The following is a 20,813-nucleotide window of genomic DNA, read 5'->3' as shown; positions in this document are numbered from 1 at the left end:
TCCCGGGCTCTGTGATAGACTCATGTTGCCGTCCTGATCTATGGGCCGATCAGCCTTCCTCTCCAGTGTTCTCCCTAGGGCCTTTTAGCTGGGTGGTCCACCCAGCTGTCATCTGCCGCTGCTGAACATTAAACCCCCCCAAAAAAAAAACCGGCTTGGAGATTTCAGCCCGTAGCAAACTTATGCTCCGGGCTCTAACGTGTGCGTGCCGGCTTCTCTTCTCTTCCCTCCGAAACCGGAAGTTATATCCGGGGGGGGGAGAGGAGAAGGGAAGCCGGCACGCACATATTGAGAGCCCTGAAGCAAGCGTTCGCTACGGGCTAATGCGGGAGACAGGTTAGTGAAGCATTTGTTCTTCTTCCTGCCGGGTCCTGCCTACTTTCTGTTTCCGCGAAGGCAGGACCCGGCAGCATTTCCCCCAATAGGTTGATCACGATCTTGGGCTGATCGGCCTTCCTCTTCCTGACGGCAGAATTGAAGTCGGGGAGAGGAATGCTGGTTGGCCGAAGCAGGGAGAGCTTGGGGCCTGTTATTGGTGGCGTTTGGGTCCTGGTCCCTGATGGTAATGGCAGTGGCAGTGGCTTGGGGGAGGGCAGGGAGAAAGAAAGAAAAAGGGCAGGCAGGGAGACAGAAGGAAAGAAGAGAAACAGAAAAAAATGAAAGGGAGGCAGAGAGAAAGAAAGGGCAGGGAAGAGGAAGGAAAAGTTGGGGGAAGGAATGAGGTCTGGAGGAGAGGAAGCATACAGGCTAAAATAAGGGAAGAAAGATTGTATGCACAGTCAGAAGAAGAAAGTGCAACCAGAGACTCATGAAATCACCAGACAAGGTAGGGAAAATTATTTTATTTTAAATTTAGTGATCAAAATGTGTCTGAATTTATATCTGCTGTCTATATTTTACACTAAGGTCCCTTTTTACTAAACCGCAATAGAGGTTTTTAGCGCAGGGAGCCTATGAGTGTCGAGAGCAGCGCTGGGCATTCAGCGCAGCTCCCTGCGCTAAAAACTGCTATCGTGGTTTAGTAAAAAGGGAGGGGGTATATTTGTCTATTTTTGTATGGTTGTTACTGAGGTGATAGTGCATAGAGTCATCTGCTTTGACCTCTTTGAAAAACCTTGGAATAGGAATGATGATTTAACATTTTCTATGCGTACAGTGTGCTTTGTGTTTTTTTTTATTTTATTGTTGGTAGATCATTTTGACTTGGTCATTTAAAAAGTAGCTCGCAAGCCCAAAAAGTGTGGGCACCCCTGCTCTAAAACATCTAACTGCTCATGTCCTATCAAAGGAGAAAAACCTACTATGCAAAGCACTATCCACACAAAAAGTCATCAGGAGCTCGCATGTTCCCCCTACCTACCCTTGCTTTGCTAACCTGAGGGAGCACCATAAATGTAAGCCCTCTTCATGCCTTACTCCTGTCCCACACCCACATAGTCATAGCAATGTTGGGGCCAGCTCACTAATATACGGTAAGCCACCAGAAAACACAGCTGCCTGTCTCCTATGACCAGCCCCACCCAACTACAACAGTTCAAATGCTCCACACAAAGGAAACCACACCAGCACTGGGCCCCAGGATTACCCCAGCTCACCACCTACCTTGGATGTATTAGCCACTCCCCCATATGTCCCTGAAAGCAGCATGTTGCTATCTGTCTCAACAAACAATCATTTATGTGAAACCAAGAAAGCCCATTCTCCATCAAATGCAAGGTGTTCATATGAAAGTCAAAAAGAGACAATGAAAAGGAAGATTGCACTGGAAGCAAAACACATTTAGTAAAACCTTTTTTAGGTATATTAAAAGCCAGAAAAAGAATCAGTTGGACCACAAGATGACTGAGGGGTAAAAGGGGTGCTCAGGGAAAACAAGATCAGAGAAGAGAGATTAACCCCCTCTTTTACTAAGGTGCGCTAACCGATTTCCACGCGCTAACTGAATTAGCAGACGCTAAACGCCAACACGTCCATAGACTAACACGCATGCATTAGCATTTAGCGTGTGCTAATCGGTTAGCGCACCTTAGTAAAAGAGGGCCTAAATTAATTCTTTTCTTTGGTCTTCACTAGGGAAGATGTGGGGAAGATACTGGTGCCAGAAATGGTATTCAGTGCTGATGAGCTAGAGAAACTGAAACAAATCTCTGTAACACTGGAAGATATAATGGGACAAATTGAACAGTGGCAAATCATACGGACCTGGTGACATACATTCCAGAGTACTGATAGAATAGAAGGTAAAATTATGTTCTTACCTGTTAATTTTCTTTCCTTTAGAAGCAGCAGATGAATCCAGAGACAAGTGGGGAATAGCTCACATCGACCAGCAGGTGGAGATAGAGAAACTGATTAACAGTTGGTCTTATAGACTGGTATTCCTCCTGTTCATTCAGTTATGCACCTTGCCCAAGCATCCCGAGAAAGGAAAATGAGCATCCAAAAATCTTCATTCCAGTATTAAACGTTTAAATCCGAAATGCAAGAATACAATCACCAACAATACCCCAACTGAACAACCTAATAGACAAACAGATAGACCACCGGGGTGGGGCTCTGGATTCATCTGCTGCTTCTAAAGGAAAGAAAATTAACAGGTAAGAACATAATTTTACCTTCCTTAGCAAAGCAGCAGATGAATCCAGAGACAAGTGGGATGTAGCAAAGCAAACTCAAACTGGGTGGGAAGCCAATGCCGCCTCTGCAATCACCGAAGCGCCAAAGCTTGCCTCCGCACAGGCAGCCACGTCCAAACGGTAATGTTTTGAAAAGGTATTCCTAGACGACCAAGTAGCCGCCCGGCAAATTTCCTCCAAAGACATACCCCCGGACTCTGCCCAAGACGTAGCCAATGCTCGAGTTGAATGAGCACGAAGTTGCTCCGGTACTTGCTTCCCCGTCAACAAATAAGCCGAAGCAATAGTTTCTTTGACCCAATGAGCAATGGAAGCTTTAGACGCAGCCATACCCTTGTTTTTGCCCGCAAATAACACGAAGAGATGATCCGACCGCCGAAAGTCGTTAGTCACCCCTAAATAATGTAGAACCATCTGGCGTACATCCAGTAGACGCAACAACGAGAATCGTTTTCCCCAATCCTCCTTCCAAAAGGCCGGTAGGAATAAACTCTGGTTCATATGGAAGGAAGAAACCACCTTAGGAAGGAAGGACGGCACTGTCCGCAGAGACACTCCAGCATCCGAAATACGCAAAAAAGGTTCCCTGCAAGAAAGCGCCTGCAGCTCCGACACTCGTCTTGCAGAAGCCATAGCCACCAAAAACACTGTTTTCAACGTGACATCCTTCAAAGTCGCCGCAGACAGAGGCTCAAACGGAGCTGCTTGCAACCTCCCAAGGACAAGTTTAAGATTCCACGCTGGACAGGTTCGCTTTACCGGCGGGCGGATATGGTGAACCCTTGAGGAATCGGACCACGTCAGGCTGCGATGCGAACGTCGAGCGAGACACCCGGCCCCTGTAACAGGCAATGGCCGCCACCTGAACCTTCAGAGAGTTATAGGCTAACCCTTTAGATACGCCCTCCTGCAGAAAAGAAAGAATAGCCGACAGAGATGCCTGGAAGGGCGCAATCCTCTGCCTTCCGCACCATGACTCAAAAATTCTCCAGACTCTAGCATAGGAGGCAGAAGTAGAAATCTTCTTAGCTTGAAGCAGAGTGGCAATAACCTGTTCCGAATAGCCCCTCTTCCTCAGCCGCGACCGTTCAATAGCCAGGCTGTAAGACCAAATTGGGCCGGATTTTCCATGGAGATCGGACCCTGAGTCAGTAAGTCCGGAGTCACCTGGAACGTAAATCAAACGCCTGCTGATAGTTGAATCAGATCCACGTACCATGGCCGACGCGGCCAATCCGGAGCCACCAGGATCACCCTCCCCTGAAAGAGAGAGATGCATTGTAACACTCGCCCTATCATTGGCCAAGGAGGAAATACATACAGAAGGGAATTCTGAGGCCACGGGAGAGCTAACGCGTCCACCCCCTCCGAGCCCCTCTCCTTGCGTCTGCTGAAGAACCGAGGCAGTTTTGCATTCCGGGATGAGGCCTTCCTGACGCGGGAAATGGCTAAGTCACACGCCTGCAAAAAAGAATCTTCTGCCGGTGTATCTGAACACCCGGCTGAGCAGAATCCCGACAGTATTCGGCGCTTCCCACAGCGCGAACACCGTTGACTAGACTCAGCCGCCATCACCCGGTCCGGCCAATTTTTTTTTTTTTTTTACACGGAGAAAGCCGCCGCCGCCGCCGCCCTTCAAAACAAACCGGCACTCGTGAACGAACCAAGTACAACAAAAGAAAGCAGAAATCAACTCACCACCACACTCTCAAACTGCCCCACATGAAGCAAGGATATAGCTGGTAATTGTAAAGAAAGACGACTCAAAAAGGCCCAGCTCAGCACAGGCAGGAAGCTTTTTTTTTTTTTTTTTATGACTGGAATGAAGAAAAGAACACCGCAGAGTCCAAGGAAACTCCTCAATCAATCGGAGGGGAGGGTGGAGAAGGGACCTGGGAGGGCCCAGGTGTAGCTCCCAAAGCCGGCACTAATCAGCCAGGCACCCCTGTCCTGCTGAAGAGAGCTAGTCTCAACAGAGGAGTAGAAATGAACACCAATTCACCAATTCACACGGCAAAGCCGGAATCCAGGAGCTAGAGAAATAGCTCCACCCCTGCTGGGAGATAGAGCAAAACTGAATGAACAAGAGGAACACCAGTCTATAAGACCAACTGTTAATCAGTTTCTCTATCTCCACATGCTGGTTGATGTGAGCTATTCCCCACTTGTCTCTGGATTCATCTGCTGCTTTGCTAAGGAAAAATGAATTTGCAGAGCTATTGCTAGCTAGTTTTAAAGTCCGCCATGGTACTGGAAGAATGGAGGGTGGACGTGTAGTCTGGCATGGGGGAAATTCCACTTACTACCTGGTGCTGTGACCTCAGCAAATTAGCTGCTGCATTGGGTCAGGGTAGCACTGAACCCTAGAGGGCGCTGCAGGGGTTTTCATGTTTATTTGCTAAAGTTTGTATTTTTGTCATTGTACTATTGAAAACTCAATAATAATTTAAAATAAAGATCTAGCAAAGCTTGAAGAATGGTTTGAAATTTGGCAGCTAAAATTTAATGCTAAGTAATGCAAGGTCATGCATTTGGGCTGCAAAAATCTGAAGGAACAGTACAGTTTAAGAAGTAAAGAACTTATGTGCACAAGAGACGAGCTGGACTTGGGTGTGATTTTATGTGATGATCTTAAGGTGGCCAAACAGGTCGAAAAGGTGAAAGCAAACGCTAGAAGGTGCATAGGGGAAGGTATGGCCAGTAGGAAAAAGGAGGTATTGTCACTCCTGTATAAGATTCTGGTGAGACCTCATTTAGAAAATTGTTTACACTTCTGAAGACCACACCTTCAAAAAGATATAAAAAGAATGGTGTCGGACCAGAGGAAGGCTACTAAAATGGTGCGTGATCTTCATCATAAGGTGTATTGGGAACAGACTTAAAGAACTCAATACATATACTTCGGAGAAAATGCGGGAGAGATATGATAGAGACGTTTAAATACCTATGTGGCATAAATGCGCATGAGTCTAGTCTCTTTCATTTGAAAGGAAGCTCTGGAATGAGAGAGCATAGGATGAAGTTAAGAGGTGATAGCTCAGGAGTAATCAAAGGAAATACTTTTTTACAGAAAGGGAGGTAGATGTATGCAACAGTTTCCCGGTAGAGGTGATGGAGACAGAGACTGTGTCTGATTTCAAGAAAACTTGGGATAGTGATGTGGGATCTCTTAGAGAGAGGAAGAAATAATGGTTACTGCTATAATAACTATACAAACTATAATAAGTGTGTATAGGAAACTTGTAAAGGAGAAGGTTCTGTTCCTCTGGCATGCAGCAGCGATGGCTGTGTACTGCAGACTCCAACATACTAATATCCTTGATGACATCAGTGGTCAATATGTCAGGGAGCAAAACCGCTTAGAACTTAACGGATGTAGCGGTATATAAGAAATAAATTACATTACATTACATTCTGACTGCTTTGCACTGGAATATGATTAAAGAAGATCACACATAAAAACAAATCAAGATAAGCTGACTATTGATTTTTAAAAGAAGATAAAATTTAAAAATGTGAAAGTTGTAAATGCACTTAGGCCAGACCCAGAGTCTATAAAATATCCTTATTGGGTTAGACCATTCTCATGGTGGCCAATCCAGGTCACCAGTACCTGTCCAAAACTGAAAGTGTAGCAATATGCCATGCAACCAATACAGTGCAAGCAGTGGCTTTCCCCTTGTCTTTCTCAATAATAGACTATGGACTTTTCCTCCTGAAGTTAGGTGCCTAGAACAGCACGCCTAGCCGATCAAAGCATCTATCTTATTCAATTAGGTTTAATTGGAGCTGTTAATTGAAAAGTGCCATTAAAATTAATTAAAAAACAATTAATCCGCTTGTAGGCGCCTAACTAAGTCAGTGCCTACCACTATCAAGGTAGGCATCTACTCCGAGGTGCCTATCACAAAGTAGGCATGGCTAGAGGCAGATTCTGAGCATGGTTTGACTTAGGTGCTGGTATGCGCCCAACTTGGGAACACTCATTTAGACCACAAAACCCTGGCATAAATGGAGTATGCCTAAGGTTTCAATGCCTACTGGTACCTAAGAACATAAGAATAGCCTTACTGGATCAGACCAATGGTCCATCAAGCTCAGTAGCCCGTTCTCAGGTGGCCTAAGACCGCTTAAGCACCACTGGATACAATTCTATAAATAGAAACATAGAAACAGACGGCAGATAAGGGCCACGGCCCATCAAGTCTGCCCACTCCAATGACCCTCCCTATCTATCTTTGCGAATAGATCCCACATGTCTGTCCCATCTGGCCTTAAAATCTGGCACGCTGCTGGCCTCAATAACCTGAAGTGGAAGACTATTCCAGCGATCAACCACCCTTTCGGTGAAGAACTTCCTAGTGTCACCGTGCAGTTTCCCGCCCCTGATTTTCCACTGATGCCCCCTTGTTGCCGCGGGACCCTTGAAAAAATGACACCAAACGGATGATTGACAATTGTGCTCCTTGTTGCCTAGAAGTTAGGCGCCATTTATAGAATCAGGGCCTTACTATAATGAAGAGACAAGTGCTACTCAGCTGCTTTGTGATTCCACATTTTGGACAGGGATTGGTGGTCTGCTTGGCTAGACTTGTGTAACTTACTGTACACTCTTCATAAGACTGTTTGTACAGCCTCAGCGAAGACACTGTATGTACAAGAAGAGATTTATAGTCCTTGGACCCATAGACCTATGAACTTTGACATCCCTGACTGGAAAAGCCTTTCTTGCTTCCCAGATCATCTTTCTGAGGAATGAGTACATTTCGTCACCTGGGACTCCGAGACTCATAGGGTGAGTTTTGGAAACATTCTAAAGTTTGAGCATAACTGAAATTTTGCCTTGTCTAGCGAAAATGGAAATTAATCTAATTGGCATGTGTGAGGACTGTATTTTCACCAGATAAAGACCAAATGGCCCATCTAGTCTGCCCATCCACAGTAACCATTTCCTCTTTCTCTTTCTGAGATCCCACATGCCTCTCCCAAGCCCTCTTGAATTCAGACACAGTCTCTATTTCCACCACCTCCTAGGACAAAAAAAAACATTCTAATCTAGAAATTATTAGTGCCTTTACCAGATCAGATCTATTTAGTGATTCATGTGTTGCCAGAGAGATATATTCTGCATGCTTGCTTACTTTTGTACTGGTTCTTCTTATCTGCAATACAACAGATTCACTAACTGTGCCAGAGCTTGTTTAGTCCAGTCATTTTTTTCCTGAATCCAATGGGAATTACTGTATAACAACACCCCCCCCTAGACAGTATTGAGTTTGTGACTTATTCTAAATATCATGCCATTCCTTGTGTTATCGCTACACTCTGCTCATCTAGGTGGTTCCCCCAGGTTATAGTTTTGTTCTTTTCTGAGAATCTGAACTTGCTTTTTTTTTCTTCTGTTTTGTTTTGTAAGGAGAGCCCTGCTTCCATAAATTTGAGGAAATTTCCATACATTTCCCTGCTTGCAACTTCGAGACTTGTCTCGCTGACATAATCACCACTAAGAACACTGCCTTGACCATAAGATCCAAAGGGCTCACACGGAGACCCTGCAATATAGTGTTAAGATTCAAGGAAGGGAAAGGGGGATATACTAGAGGGCACAACTGAAGAGCCCCTTTAATGAACCAGGTGACATCTAAGTGAGAGGCCAGGGAGCCTCTGTCCCCTTCACGCTTGGAAATAGGAAAAGTCTGCAAAATGCACTTTCAATGATCCGACAGATAGACCCTTTAAGTCTCTCCTGCAAAAAGTCCATGACTACTGAAATTGGAGCTCAATGAAGTTAATAGAAAGCTAAATATCTCATAGTGAAAAATCCCAAATAATTCCAAGAGGGTGCTATATACATTACATTATTAATAATAATAATAATAATAATAACTTTATTCTTCTATACTGCCATAATCGTGTGACTTCTAGGTGGTTCACATTGAAGAGAGCTGGGCAATCAGTGAGTTACAATATGCAGATAGTCAGTGGATTACAGTATGCAGAATCTTAAAAAGCAGTGAATTACAATATACAGTTTGTTAAGAATTTCAGACTTATACGCAGGAGTGAACATATTAGAAATTGGATTTAGTGTTTGGTGTAGTTACTGTTTAGGTGATATATCTGTCGAATAAGGCAGTTTTTATGCCTTTTCTAAAAGCGTCGTAGGTCAGTCTAGCTCCATTAATGTAGTTGTCTAGCCAGTGTTATTGTTTGTTTGCTTGGTACAGAAAGGTTTTGTATTTACATCCGGTAATGCTTGGGTATGAATAGATTGCAGTTTCTGGTTTGTCTTAGAGGGTTGTATAGTACGAAGTGAGATAGCAAGTAGGTAGGAGCTAGTCCCCAAACCAGATTGAAACATATGCAAGAGAATTTGAATATTATTCGTGCCTCCACTGGCAGCCAGTGCAGCAGTCTGTAGTAGGGGCTAACATGGTCGCTTTTTTTCAATCCATATATCAAGCGGACCGCTGTGTTCTCAACAATTCTAAGTTTCCTCACTATTTTTTTGGGTATAGAAACATAGAAACATAGAAAAAAGCAGCAGAAAAGGGCTATAGCCCACCAAGTCTGCCCATTCCAAGTATCCCCTCCCCTGAATTTACTCCCTTAAAGATACCACGTGAGTATCCCATTTTCTCTTAAAATCCGTCACGCTGCTGGCCTTTATCACCTGGAGTGGGAGTCTGTTCCAATGATCCACTACTTTTTCGGTGAAGAAGTACTTCCTGGAGTCGCCATGAAACTTCCCTCCCCTGATTTTCAGCGGATGCCCTCTGGTGGTCGAGGGTCCCATGAGCCAGAAGATATCATCTTCTGACTCGATGCGTTCCGTGATGTACTTATATGTTTCAATCATATCTCCCTGTTCTTTTCTTTCCTCAAGTGAGTACAGCCGCAATTTTTTTAAATCTTTCTTCATACGTGAGATCCTTGAGCCCCAAGACCATCCAAGACGATATTGCAATAGTCCAGTGTAGAAAGCCCTAGTGATTGCACTAATAATCTAAATGATAATGGGTCAAAGTATTTTTTGATAGTCTTTAACTTCCATAGTGCCAGGAAGCACTTTTTTACCACTAAATTCATGTGTTCAATCATTGTCAAGTGTGTGTCTAATGTGACTCTATTCCGCCTTTACCTTGCGGTTCAAGGCAGATTACATAAGAATTGTTATGATATTAAGAAGTACATATTGATAAGATATTAAGAAGTATAGTCTGTTGAAACAAACAAGTATATGATCAAAATGGAATTATAATCACCAATAAGTGGATCTGGGTAAAACGTGGATCATCCATATTCCCCCCAGCTCTTCAGAATACGACCTTAAAAACTGATGCTGGTTTTTTTTTTTCTTAAGTGCCACTGACAGTTTCAGTAAGCTCTGGCCTGCTCGGTCTTACCATATTGTGTCCCATCCACTCAGACATACTGTTCTTTTCCTATGAGTGTGGCACCAGGGAGAAAGTGACTAAGGAGGCCACTGCAGGGTGTTACAGTATACCAACTGCAGCAGCGACAGATGAAACAGCACTGGGTGCCATGTTTCTCATTTTTCGGATGAGATAAGCACCCCTCTGAAGGGCTGCAACCCCCCTGGATCCAGTACTGTTTCCCCTCTGAAGGACCACATTCTCTGAATCCAACACTCTTTCCCCTCTGAAAGGCTGCATCCATCTGGATTCAGCACCGATTCCCCTCTGAAGGTCTGCATCCCCCTAGATCCAACATTGTTTTCCCTCTAAAGGACTGAATAAAGTTATTATTATTAAAGGACTGCATTCACCTGGATCCAGCTCTCCTCCCAGAAGAGCTGAATCCTCTTGGATCCAGCATGATCAGTGTTGCCTAGAAAGCGGCTCTACAAGGAGGTGCTGAAAAGTTCTCAGCCCACTCAAAACAGGAATAACGTGGAGCCATGAAACTTACAAGTTATTCCACATATTCACCTCTCAGTTCAACACACTTGGCACATTGTGTCAGAAGTTTCTGTAACCCTGGGGGCGTCACGTGCCTACGGACAAGATGGCTGCTTAGCTCCCTCGCTCCGTTATAGCCCTGCCTGATCAGCGCCATTCTAGCCCTATAGAGCAAGCGATCGGGTAATTACTCACTCCCTTCACCTCCGACAATGTCCACCAAATCCAGCAAATCGGATTCTGCCACAGTCGCAAGCTCCGTTTCCTCATATTCAGCGTCTAAGCGCTCCAAGCACGAGCCGCCATCTCCCGCTAAGGCCACCGCCGCTGCTACCAGCGCCGCTGAGAGCGGCGTCTCTATTTCAAACGACCTACATGTTTTAAAAGATCTTATGCAGGAAAACCTAACTGTCACCGCTCACATTAAGCAGGAAATGTGTAACATCCTGATGCAGTTGAAACAGCACAACGCTCGTATAGACCTCGTGGAGGAGCGCCTAGCAACGCATGACTCTCAGTATCTGGCAGTACAACGTGAGCTCCATAAAATCACCTCACTACAAGCTGAAATGGAAGATATGTCTAACCGCATGCGCCGGAGCAATGTCCGCCTTATTGGTCTCCCGGAATCTTCAGAGGGGACAAACATGCTGGTGTTTCTACACTCCTTCATCCCCAAAGTTTTAAATATCCAATTCTCCCCTCCACTGGAGATAGAGCGGGCGCACAGGGTCCCTTCGGGCCCTCCCTCGCCATCCAAGCCACCGAGACCCATCGTCTTAAAATTACTACGCTATCCACAGGCTATTCAAATTCTTCAATCAGCAAAGTCTATCTCAGATTTAAAAGTGGACGGCAAAAAGATCATGTTTGTTCCAGATGTCTCCAAAGCCACAGCGCAAAAAAGAAAGGCTTTCCTATCAATGCGCACTCAGCTCAAAAATATTGGAGCACAATATGGGCTTTTTTATCCAGCCCGGATGAGGGTGACTTACCATAATGTCACTAAAAACTTCGATACTCCAGCAGATCTACAAAAATACCTAGATGACCAAGTGGGAGCCATGACCTGATTTGCCTCTCTGAGGGGCTAAATTCACTTATTCATTGTAGCTACCATGAGGCGGGCTTCGGAGCCATTTGCTGAGCTCCTCTTGTTAACATGCGACCCCATCTCAAGAGCTTCGTTTGTTATGTTAATCTTGTTCACTTTAAGCATGACTCTGCTATTTTGATTTCCCTCTCCTCTTTTGTTTTGTTCCCCCCAAGTGGTCACTCTTATTTTCCACCTCCGCAACTTCAACTAATAGCCCTCAGTTACACCTGGATACCATTTCTTATGGTTAAAATTCACCTCGTCTCCCTTAATGTCAAAGGTATAAACAATCCCATGAAAAGGAAAAAGATTCTACATTATTTCAAACATCTGGATGCGGACATCTGTCTCCTTCAAGAAACCCACCTCTCCTTGGAAGAAGCACAAAAATTATCTGGGGGCTGGGTACAACATAGCTTCACTGCGCCTGCTCAGGGTAAGAAAAACGGTGTTATCACTCTCATAAAGATATCCCTCAACTTCCAGCTCTCTTCTCACCAATTTGACCCCAACGGTCGATGGTCCCTCTTGGAAGGTTCTATTGCTGGTCAGCCCTTGAACATCTTCAATATCTACGCACCCAATGCAGATGATCCCTCCTTCTTCCAGTCCTTCCAAACTGTGAGCGCGTCCTCCTTGACATCACATACCATCTTCGCGGGGGACTTCAATTTTCCCATTGATCCATTCATCGACAGATCCTCCACCTGCCGCCCGGCTAAGCTGGGCGTTCGCTCTGCAGTTCTTAAGTTAATGGACCTATATGGTTGGTCTGACATCTGGAGACTCTTCCATCCTTCAACTAAAGATTATACCTTCTACTCTGCTCCTCACCAATCCCACTCCAGGATTGATTACATCTTGGGCACTAAGGACATTCTCAATCTTGTTTCTTCATCACGGATCCATGACATTACAATTTCGGATCATGCAGCTGTTTCCTGTACACTTCACTGGTCTGCACCCTCTTCCTCTCGTCATTGGAGACTCAACAACTTTCTCCTTCATGATGAAGATTTCATTTCACACATCAAAGCGGAATCCCAATCGTTTTTTGACATTAATATCACCTCTGTACCTAATTTTTCTCTTGTCTGGGAATCCTACAAAGCCTGGCTTAGAGGCGAAGTAATCAGTTACTCTGCTTTTCAACTCAAAAAACGCAAATCCACCTTATCCCAACTTGAAACAGAAATACATTCGTTTGAGACTTCGCTTTACCATTGTCATGACTCATCCACTTACAAAAAAACTGCAACTTCTAAAATTCCAATATAATGAAATCTTCAGCTCCCTTGCCTCAGCTTCCATTTTTCGACGCTCGGCTACTTATTATTCTTCTGCTAATAAGTCTGGTCGTTTACTGGCTACTTACCTGAAAGAAAAGCACTCCAAGCACAGGATAACTCATATCAAATCTTCTACTGGTACCCTCCACACCTCCACAAAGATATCCTGAAAGACTTCCACTCCTTCTACGAAGACCTAAATTCCTCTGAAACCTCTTCGTCTAGTAATTCTTTACCGGATTTTCTTCGCTCACTGGATTTGCCTTGTCTAACTGGCCCTCAACAACAATCACTACAACAGCCACTTTCATCAGAGGAAATTCAACGAGCTATCTCCTCCTTACCATCTGCTAAGGCTCCCGGCCCTGATGGTCTATCGTCGGAGTTCTTCAAGACATTCTCTGTCATTCTGACCCCTCACCTGCTTTCCTACTTCCAAGGCCTAATGACCAACCCAAGTGGTCTCCACCATTTCCTAGAAGCGAACATCATTGTTCTACCAAAGCCGAACAGAGACCCTCAGCTTGTGAAGAATTACAGACCTATTTCTTTATTAAACCTGGACTATAAGATCTTTGCTAAAATCTTGATGTTTCGTCTTGAGAAAATTATGCCTTATCTGATTCACAGGGACCAAGTAGGTTTTTTGAAAGGTCGCTTTGGAGCAGATAACACTAGATTATTATGCCATGTCCTCCACTCCACCTTCTCGGACCCCAGTCCTAAAGCTCTTGTCTCATTAGACGCTGAAAAGGCGTTCGATAGGGTGGAGTGGAACTATCTTTTTGCTGTTTTATCTAAATTCGGTATACCCCCCTCCTTTCATTCATATGATTTCTCTTCTCTATCATGACCCCACAGCTAGGTTAATTGTTAACGATGAAGCGTCCTCCCCTTTTACCTTACATAGAGGGACTCGTCAGGGCTGCCCTATGTCCCCCCCTTTTGTTTAATTTAGCCCTTGAACCACTCCTTATCGCTATTAGATCCTCGCCTGACATCAAGGGTATCTCCGTAGCGAACATTGAATTTAAACTTTCGGCTTATGCTGATGACATCCTGCTTTATCTCTCCGACCCAGAAAGCTCCCTGACCTCGCTGATGCAACTAATTTCTTCTTTTTCTTTGATATCAGGATACAAAATTAATTGGGACAAAACTGAAATAATGCCCCTAACTGATTCATGCACCCCCTTCACCATCTCCTCTCAGCCTTTCACTTGGGTCACTGATGGGATCAAATATTTGGGACTTACATTTTGCAGAGACCTCTGCTCCACCATGCGCCTAATTTCTTCCAAACTCCTTGCCCAACTTTCACATCTCCTCTCTTCTTGGTCACCTTTACACCTATCTTGGTGGGGCCGCTTGGATACCTTAAAAATGATGGTAATTCCGAAACTCACTTACATTTTCAACATGTTTCCCCTTCTATTTTCACACCGGCTATATAAACAACTAGAATCTCAGATGACTAGATTCCTATGGAATAACAAACCCCACAGGATCTCCCTTCAAAAACTAAAGGCCCCCATGCAACAAGGTGGCGTCAACTTCCCAGATCTTCTTTGTTACCACAAGGCTTTTATATTAAGACAAGGGGCGGAATGGCTCTCCTCTCCCTCCCCGTCAGACATCCCAAACTGGCTCCGATTGGAAGCTTCCCTTGTTCAGCCGTTCCCCCTCATACGCTTGATGGGTGCCCTGAGCTTTCCTAACCTTTTCAAAAAACCCTTACTCTCGACCACTCATAAAGTACTTTCGGATCTTGATGCCCGTCTCGACATCCCCTGGACTCGATCTTCTTTCTGCCCCATTTGGTTCAATAAACTCATTTCTATTGACAAAAAGGCAGTCTCCTGGCCCCACTGGTTTTCTCACCACATTTGGGACCTAGGGTCAGTAAGTCACTCAAATGCCACCTTTCTCACATTTAATGAATTGATGGTCTCCTTTTCCATTGATGCGTCCCACTTCTACAGATGGCTCCAACTACGGTCCTCCATTAAAAAGTCCGGTTTATTTCCTGTATCATTCAACTCCGCTCCATCTATGTATACTCTTTCTCGACAATTCCTTACCCTTGGCCACACTGCTTCCCACTTTTATAAGCCTCTCAAATCTATGTCCCCCTCATACCTGTCCCATCTTCAAGCCTCTTGGGAAGTAGATATTGAATTCTCCATCTCAGAGGAGGCCTGGTCCCATATCTTCCACTCCACCTTCCATACCTCTCGCTCAGCTTCAAATCTCCAACACATGGTCTTTCTGCTACATAGAGCAATTTGGACCCCGATCAAATCTCATAGAATCAATGCCTCCTTTTCCAATCAATGTTGAACTTGTCATTCCGACTCGGGTTCTCTAAAACACCTTCTCTTCTCCTGTCCTGTAATCGCCTCCTACTGGTCCTCTGTTTGGGACTCCATCTGTTCCATTTTCCATATTAATATCCCCCTGACATATCAAATGCTCTTACTGAAATCTTTTCAGGCTTCCACTTTGATTTCTGATTCAGATTGTTTTTTGTTTGACATGTTACTCTCTTTGGCCTTAAAAATCCTACTTACTTATTGGAAAAACCTTTCCAAGGCCTCTCACTCTCAGTGGTGGAATCTAGTATGCTTCACCTACAGAACGGAAGCATACCTAGCCAAATCTACTGACAGGTTTCCATCCTTTCAAAGAAAATGGTCGCTTTTGAAATCTTACCTGCTCTCCCTTTCTTCTCCTTCATAATTGGACCACTCTATTCTCTCTTTTTTTCCCTTCCCCTTCTCTTGATTCTTTGAAGCTTTCATGCTTATATTTACAGTTAGGTTTTCTTCTACTTCATTTTGAGACATGCCACCACAATGTTTTGATTCTATGCTTATGTACTTCTGATTGTTTGTTTCAACTATTGCTATTAACACTTCGTTATGCATGCCTCGCATTGAATGTTTCATATGTTTACTTTTTCCATACTTTGTATACTCAAAAATTAATAAACAAACCTTGACTAAAAAAAAAAAAAAAAGAAGTTTCTGTAACCCTTCCAAAAAATAATGTCTGGTCACTACAATATTGCTCCACTTCTGCAATCACCAACAAATCACTTGAAAACTGTCACTCTTTCAAACTCTTATGGTTTGGAAACAAAAACTAGTCAGATGGAGCAAGATCTGGTGAGTAGGATGGATGGTGTGTGGAATGAAACCCCAACTGCCTCAAAACATCCATCGTTTTGCCAGCCTTGTGAGTAGGTACATTCAGGGCCAGATTAATTGGTAGACCCAGTTGGCATGTGCCTAGGGCCCAAAATAGTCAGGGGAGCCTGCTGAAGGGCGACTTACCATGCCAATTTGTTTTTTTACAGCGAAGGGCCCCCCCATGGCATCGATGACAATGATAATACCGGCCCTACTCCCGGCATCGACGGATGGCAATGCGGCCTCCCCCCGGCATCAATGGCAATGTGGTCAGTTCTACTCCAAGAAGGTCCTGCGATGAATGCGTCTGCCAGTCCATCTCCCTCCAACGTCACTTACTTCTTTCGGCAGACGCATTCATCGCAGGATCTTCTTGGAGCAAAACTGGCCACGTTGCCATTGATGTCGGGAGGAGGCCGCGTTGCAGTCCGTCAATAACGGGGTGGGTGGGCCAGAGTTGTTGTCGTTAATGCTGGGGGGCCCGTTACCGGGGGGGGGGGGGGGGGGCGTTGCCATGTGGGAAGGATGGTGGAGGGAAAGGGAGCCAGATGTTGATGCAATTGGTGTGCAGGGAAAGGAGAGAGAGTCATAAGGGGGAAGGATACTGGATACAATTGGGTAGAAGGGAAAGAAAGTGGGCAGATGCTGATGCAATTGGTGTGCAGGAAAAGAGGAGCGAGGCATAAGGGGAAAGGATACTGGGCAGGGCCAGGGGTGCCCAGTGTTCTTGTGTGCCTAGGGGCACTCGAAGAATTAATCCTGCCCTGGGTACATTGCAAAAAGAGAACTCTCTGCAGCTTCCTTTAACCAGTACAGCAAGTTATAGTAGTATTCTACATTAACTGTTTGGCCCCTTGGAAAATAGTCAGTCATTAAAATACCTTCCTGATCCTAAAACATTGTGGCCAGGATCTTTCCTGATGACTTTTGGGTCTTAAGTTTCCTTGGCCTTGGAGAACCTAAGTGCCGCCATTGCATGGACTGTTAGTCATGCCAAAAAGTTGGCACCAGCTCACTAAAAATGCTGCAAAATCAACTTAGAAGTGTCCACTCAATGCCATTTCTCATTAGCATTCAAACATTTGGACACCCACTTGACTGACAGCTTTTGCATAACCAGCTGCTCATGGATTATATACCCAGCACATTCCCTGGATATCTGTAGTGTCTCAGCAATTGTTTTTGCTGATATTCGCCGATCTGTCAAAATCAGGTCATGGACACTGTCAACAATTTCAGGAGTCGACCCCATTTGAGGCCTCCCAGAACTTGCTGCATCTTTGGTCTCGAAATCTCCATGCTGAAAGTTTTCACCCCACTTCTTCACTGTTGTTTATGATGGACACCCCTCAATGTTTGCATCATAATTCATGGATTTCTTTTGTGGCTTGGAGTTCCACACTTGAAAATTCAACACTTTTTGCTGACATGGTTCAATGAATGATCTGAAACAAGGTCAAAATATAGAATTTTGATACTGCAAATTGGCACTTTGCAATATAAAATAACACTCTTTAACTACAGTAGCAAAATAATGCTCAGAATTAGGAAGTTGGTTGGGCTGAGAACTTTTCATCAGGCCTTCATTACCTTTATGCTCCATTTGTTTTGGTGGATCCTGGATGCATCATTGTGCACGCAATGGGACTTGGAAAAGGACAGAATGGGGACAAAGACTGGACTCCCCTCCCCTCTGATCCATCATCAGTGAGGCATAGTAGACTTTGCAAAGAGAGCAAGAGGGAGCTGGTTGCATACTGACACAGCAATAATTTGATAATAGTCTGAGGATCCAGGGGATCCACATTTTATCTCCCTTCCACCCCATCAACTGTTTATTAACACCAAGTCCTCCCAGGTGCTGTTTTAGAATTATAGGCCAAGTTGAAACAGTAGAACAAGAGTCTTCCCTAATGTCTTGCATCTGACTTAATCCTCCATACTGAGCAGCTTCTGCTCTGTATATTTTCCTGAAGGTTCTTAAGGTTTGCTATAGACTTGGAAAGACAGCTCTCAAATGCAGGGCTCGTGTTAGAAGTGCTGGAGTCCTGGGAAGCAATTTGGGAGGCTCTCAAGCCTACCAGCAGGCTATGCTTCCTTCAGCCCTCCCAAATCCTGCTTTAATGCAGACAGTCATTAGAAATCCTGGGCTTCAACAGTCCTTGGAAAGGGCTTTTTTTATTTTTTATTTTTTTTTGGGGGGGGCATCATGACAGCTGTCAGGTGCTCCTAAAGCAAAATGACCCATCGAAATATTTCACAAGAGGCCAGCTAGCCGCAGGGCTTCTGATTGAATATGAGTTTGTTTACACCTCATTTCCCGACAGTTTCAGGGAAGTGTGTGTGGGGGGGAGGGGGGAAAGAGTATCAGCTCTTTGGAAAACGATGGGCGGGAAACGGGCGCCACCAGGTTGCTGATCACATCACGTTTCCCACGGAACTCCTGCCTAGCTAATAGTTAACTTGCTGTCAACCATTAATGTCCCCTGCAGCCGACTCTGTATAAAAGTCCCGCACTGTCGAAGCACCACAAGTTGCACGGACAAAGAAAGTTGCGTATCCGAAATCCGGTCTCTTCTTTCTCCTCACTATTATACTTTTTTCACTTGTCTGTCTATCTTTGACTTCCTGTCTATTTATTAGTTATGTCTGGCATGCTGCTCCTTGCTCTTGCCGCTCCTGCGCTTCTCCTGGCGAGGGCGCCACCCGTTGCCTCTTCATCCTCTTCCGAGCCCTTGCGCTGCTCGCCCTGCACCGAGGAGCGTCTAGCGCTGTGCCCGCCTGTGGCGGCCGAGTGCACGGAGCTGGCACGTGAGCCAAGCTGCGGCTGCTGTCTGATATGCGCGCTGTCTGCGGGCAGCGCGTGCGGCGTCTACACTGCGCGCTGCGGCCAGGGGCTGGCGTGCCGCGTGCGCCCCGGTGAGCTCCGCCCACTGCACGCGCTCACCCGCGGCCAGGGCGTCTGCACGGAGGTCGGCGAAGTGGAGGGAGCGAGCGTGGCAGAGACTGCAGGTAAATTGCTCAGGGCAGACGTGTAGGCTTTGCAGATTCGATGTTTGATTTTAAATGTATATGTTCTGGTATTAGTATACAGATGTGTATATATCCAGATGTTCCCTAGATTCAGAATTGATTCCTCTGTCCACCCAGTACGGGATCCCTCCCCGTGTCACGGTTTATTTATAGATATAGGTGCTTCTATAAGTTTGCAGAGCGGTTCTCAGGCACATGACAATAGCCAAGAGGTTAGAGTCTTGTAAAGGCACATTGGAAAGACAGCTAGAGGTTTTTGGAAATACAATACAGTAGTCTCTCTGTTAACCGGAACTCAATTAACCGGATAAAGAAATCTAAGAAATACTGAAATATTTTAAATAAAAATGAAAATCAGTTTCTGGCAGAAATTTAAGTGTAAACTTGCCACACCACACCCGAGTATGCCCACGCTTTGCCTACCACATGTCCGATAGTTTGTCTGGAACAGTTTGTGGTATGGTATAGTATGGGGTATAGTTAGTGTGTAAATATATGTTAAATACGTATTGTAGAATATAGTTAATAGCAGGGAAACATTCAGGCCATGTATACAAAAGGTGCTGACATAACGTAAACTGTATGAAAAATCATAATAAAACGGAGAAAAATAAACCTCAATTGTGGGAGGTTGGGACTACACAAGTGCTCAGCCCTCAACACATCATCACGGGTTTATAAAAAAAACTCCGCATACATATAAATAAGTAGATAAATCACTCGTTTCCATTCATACAGAGTTGCATTTTTTTCAAAAGCTTTTTTTATAAATATAATGACAGCTGTGAACGCGAATTTCCATATATTATTCGTGTCAAAAACTGAAGACCAGGATCCCAAACTTAACTAAATTAACAGCTGAGGGCTACAGCTCAGTTTCACTTATGTAAGTCGTTTTTGGAGGCATGGAGCACAAAATCACAATTAAGGAAGGAATACACTCATCTGAAGGTGTGAAATTTCAAAAGAGGCTTTCAACTCTTAATCCCGACAGAAAAGACTTTCTGTTTCGCCTGGAAAGGGCTACTTCAGGGGATATATGCCATCTTCAAATGTCTCCTTGCTTCTTACAATCCAATGGAAGTAAAGCCGACTCCTCTCAACATGGTGCTGGGACTGTGAGACGTGCTTGATCGAACCTGTTCTATTTTCAGCAGAAAGTGAAAATCAGATAAAAGTAGTCTTCTTAAAATTCATGTGCAATATAATCAAAAATACATTTGGTCCTTCCTTTCGGAACTTGCCACCACCATAACCCTTTTCCCAGCTCGCAACACCTCCCACTTGCAACCTGCTCCTCATAGATTTCCCGGTGCACCATCTCTTGTCTGTTCAAAATTCTGTAACGCCACTTAATTCTCCGTATGAAAACACAAAATCTATTTGTTGCTTTTAACCCCCAGGTCTAAACAAGCCAACCCAGGTTGGAGACACCGTTTTATCAGTTTGGCAAGGCTTGTTGGGTGACCTTGTTTAGATCTGGGGGTTAAAAGTGGCAAATAAAAATTTATGTTTTTCATATGGTCTGCTTCTTTTCTGTTCTCCATATTAGATTTTACGAGCCATTTGTCTTGTTTTCTCAGCTTCGGAGCTTATTCTAATTTAATCTAATAAGTAGTCTTATATTCCGCTATACAGTAAAACCT

General features: G+C 44.6%; 1 protein-coding gene and 1 long non-coding RNA gene across 2 annotated transcripts in view; one reads left to right on the top strand and one right to left on the bottom strand.

Annotated features, from left to right (window-relative positions):
* Window positions 1-18,587, bottom strand: part of LOC117353892 — a 39,236-nt gene extending 20,649 nt beyond the window's left edge. The window contains exon 1 of the long non-coding RNA XR_004538061.1: window positions 17,725-18,587. This is a non-coding gene — a long non-coding RNA (uncharacterized LOC117353892). The remainder of the gene's footprint in view (window positions 1-17,724) is intronic.
* Window positions 18,588-18,651: 64 nt separating this feature from the next.
* Window positions 18,652-20,813, top strand: part of IGFBP1 (insulin like growth factor binding protein 1) — a 29,234-nt gene continuing 27,072 nt past the window's right edge. The window contains exon 1 of the mRNA XM_033930385.1: window positions 18,652-19,146. Within this exon, the coding sequence (XP_033786276.1) occupies window positions 18,780-19,146 (367 nt within the window). The 5' untranslated portion in view covers window positions 18,652-18,779. The remainder of the gene's footprint in view (window positions 19,147-20,813) is intronic.

This window comes from Geotrypetes seraphini, chromosome 2 (genome assembly GCF_902459505.1).
Source record: "Geotrypetes seraphini chromosome 2, aGeoSer1.1, whole genome shotgun sequence".
NCBI classification, from domain to species: Eukaryota; Metazoa; Chordata; class Amphibia; order Gymnophiona; family Dermophiidae; genus Geotrypetes; species Geotrypetes seraphini.
This window is presented reverse-complemented; position numbering and strand designations above follow the sequence as displayed.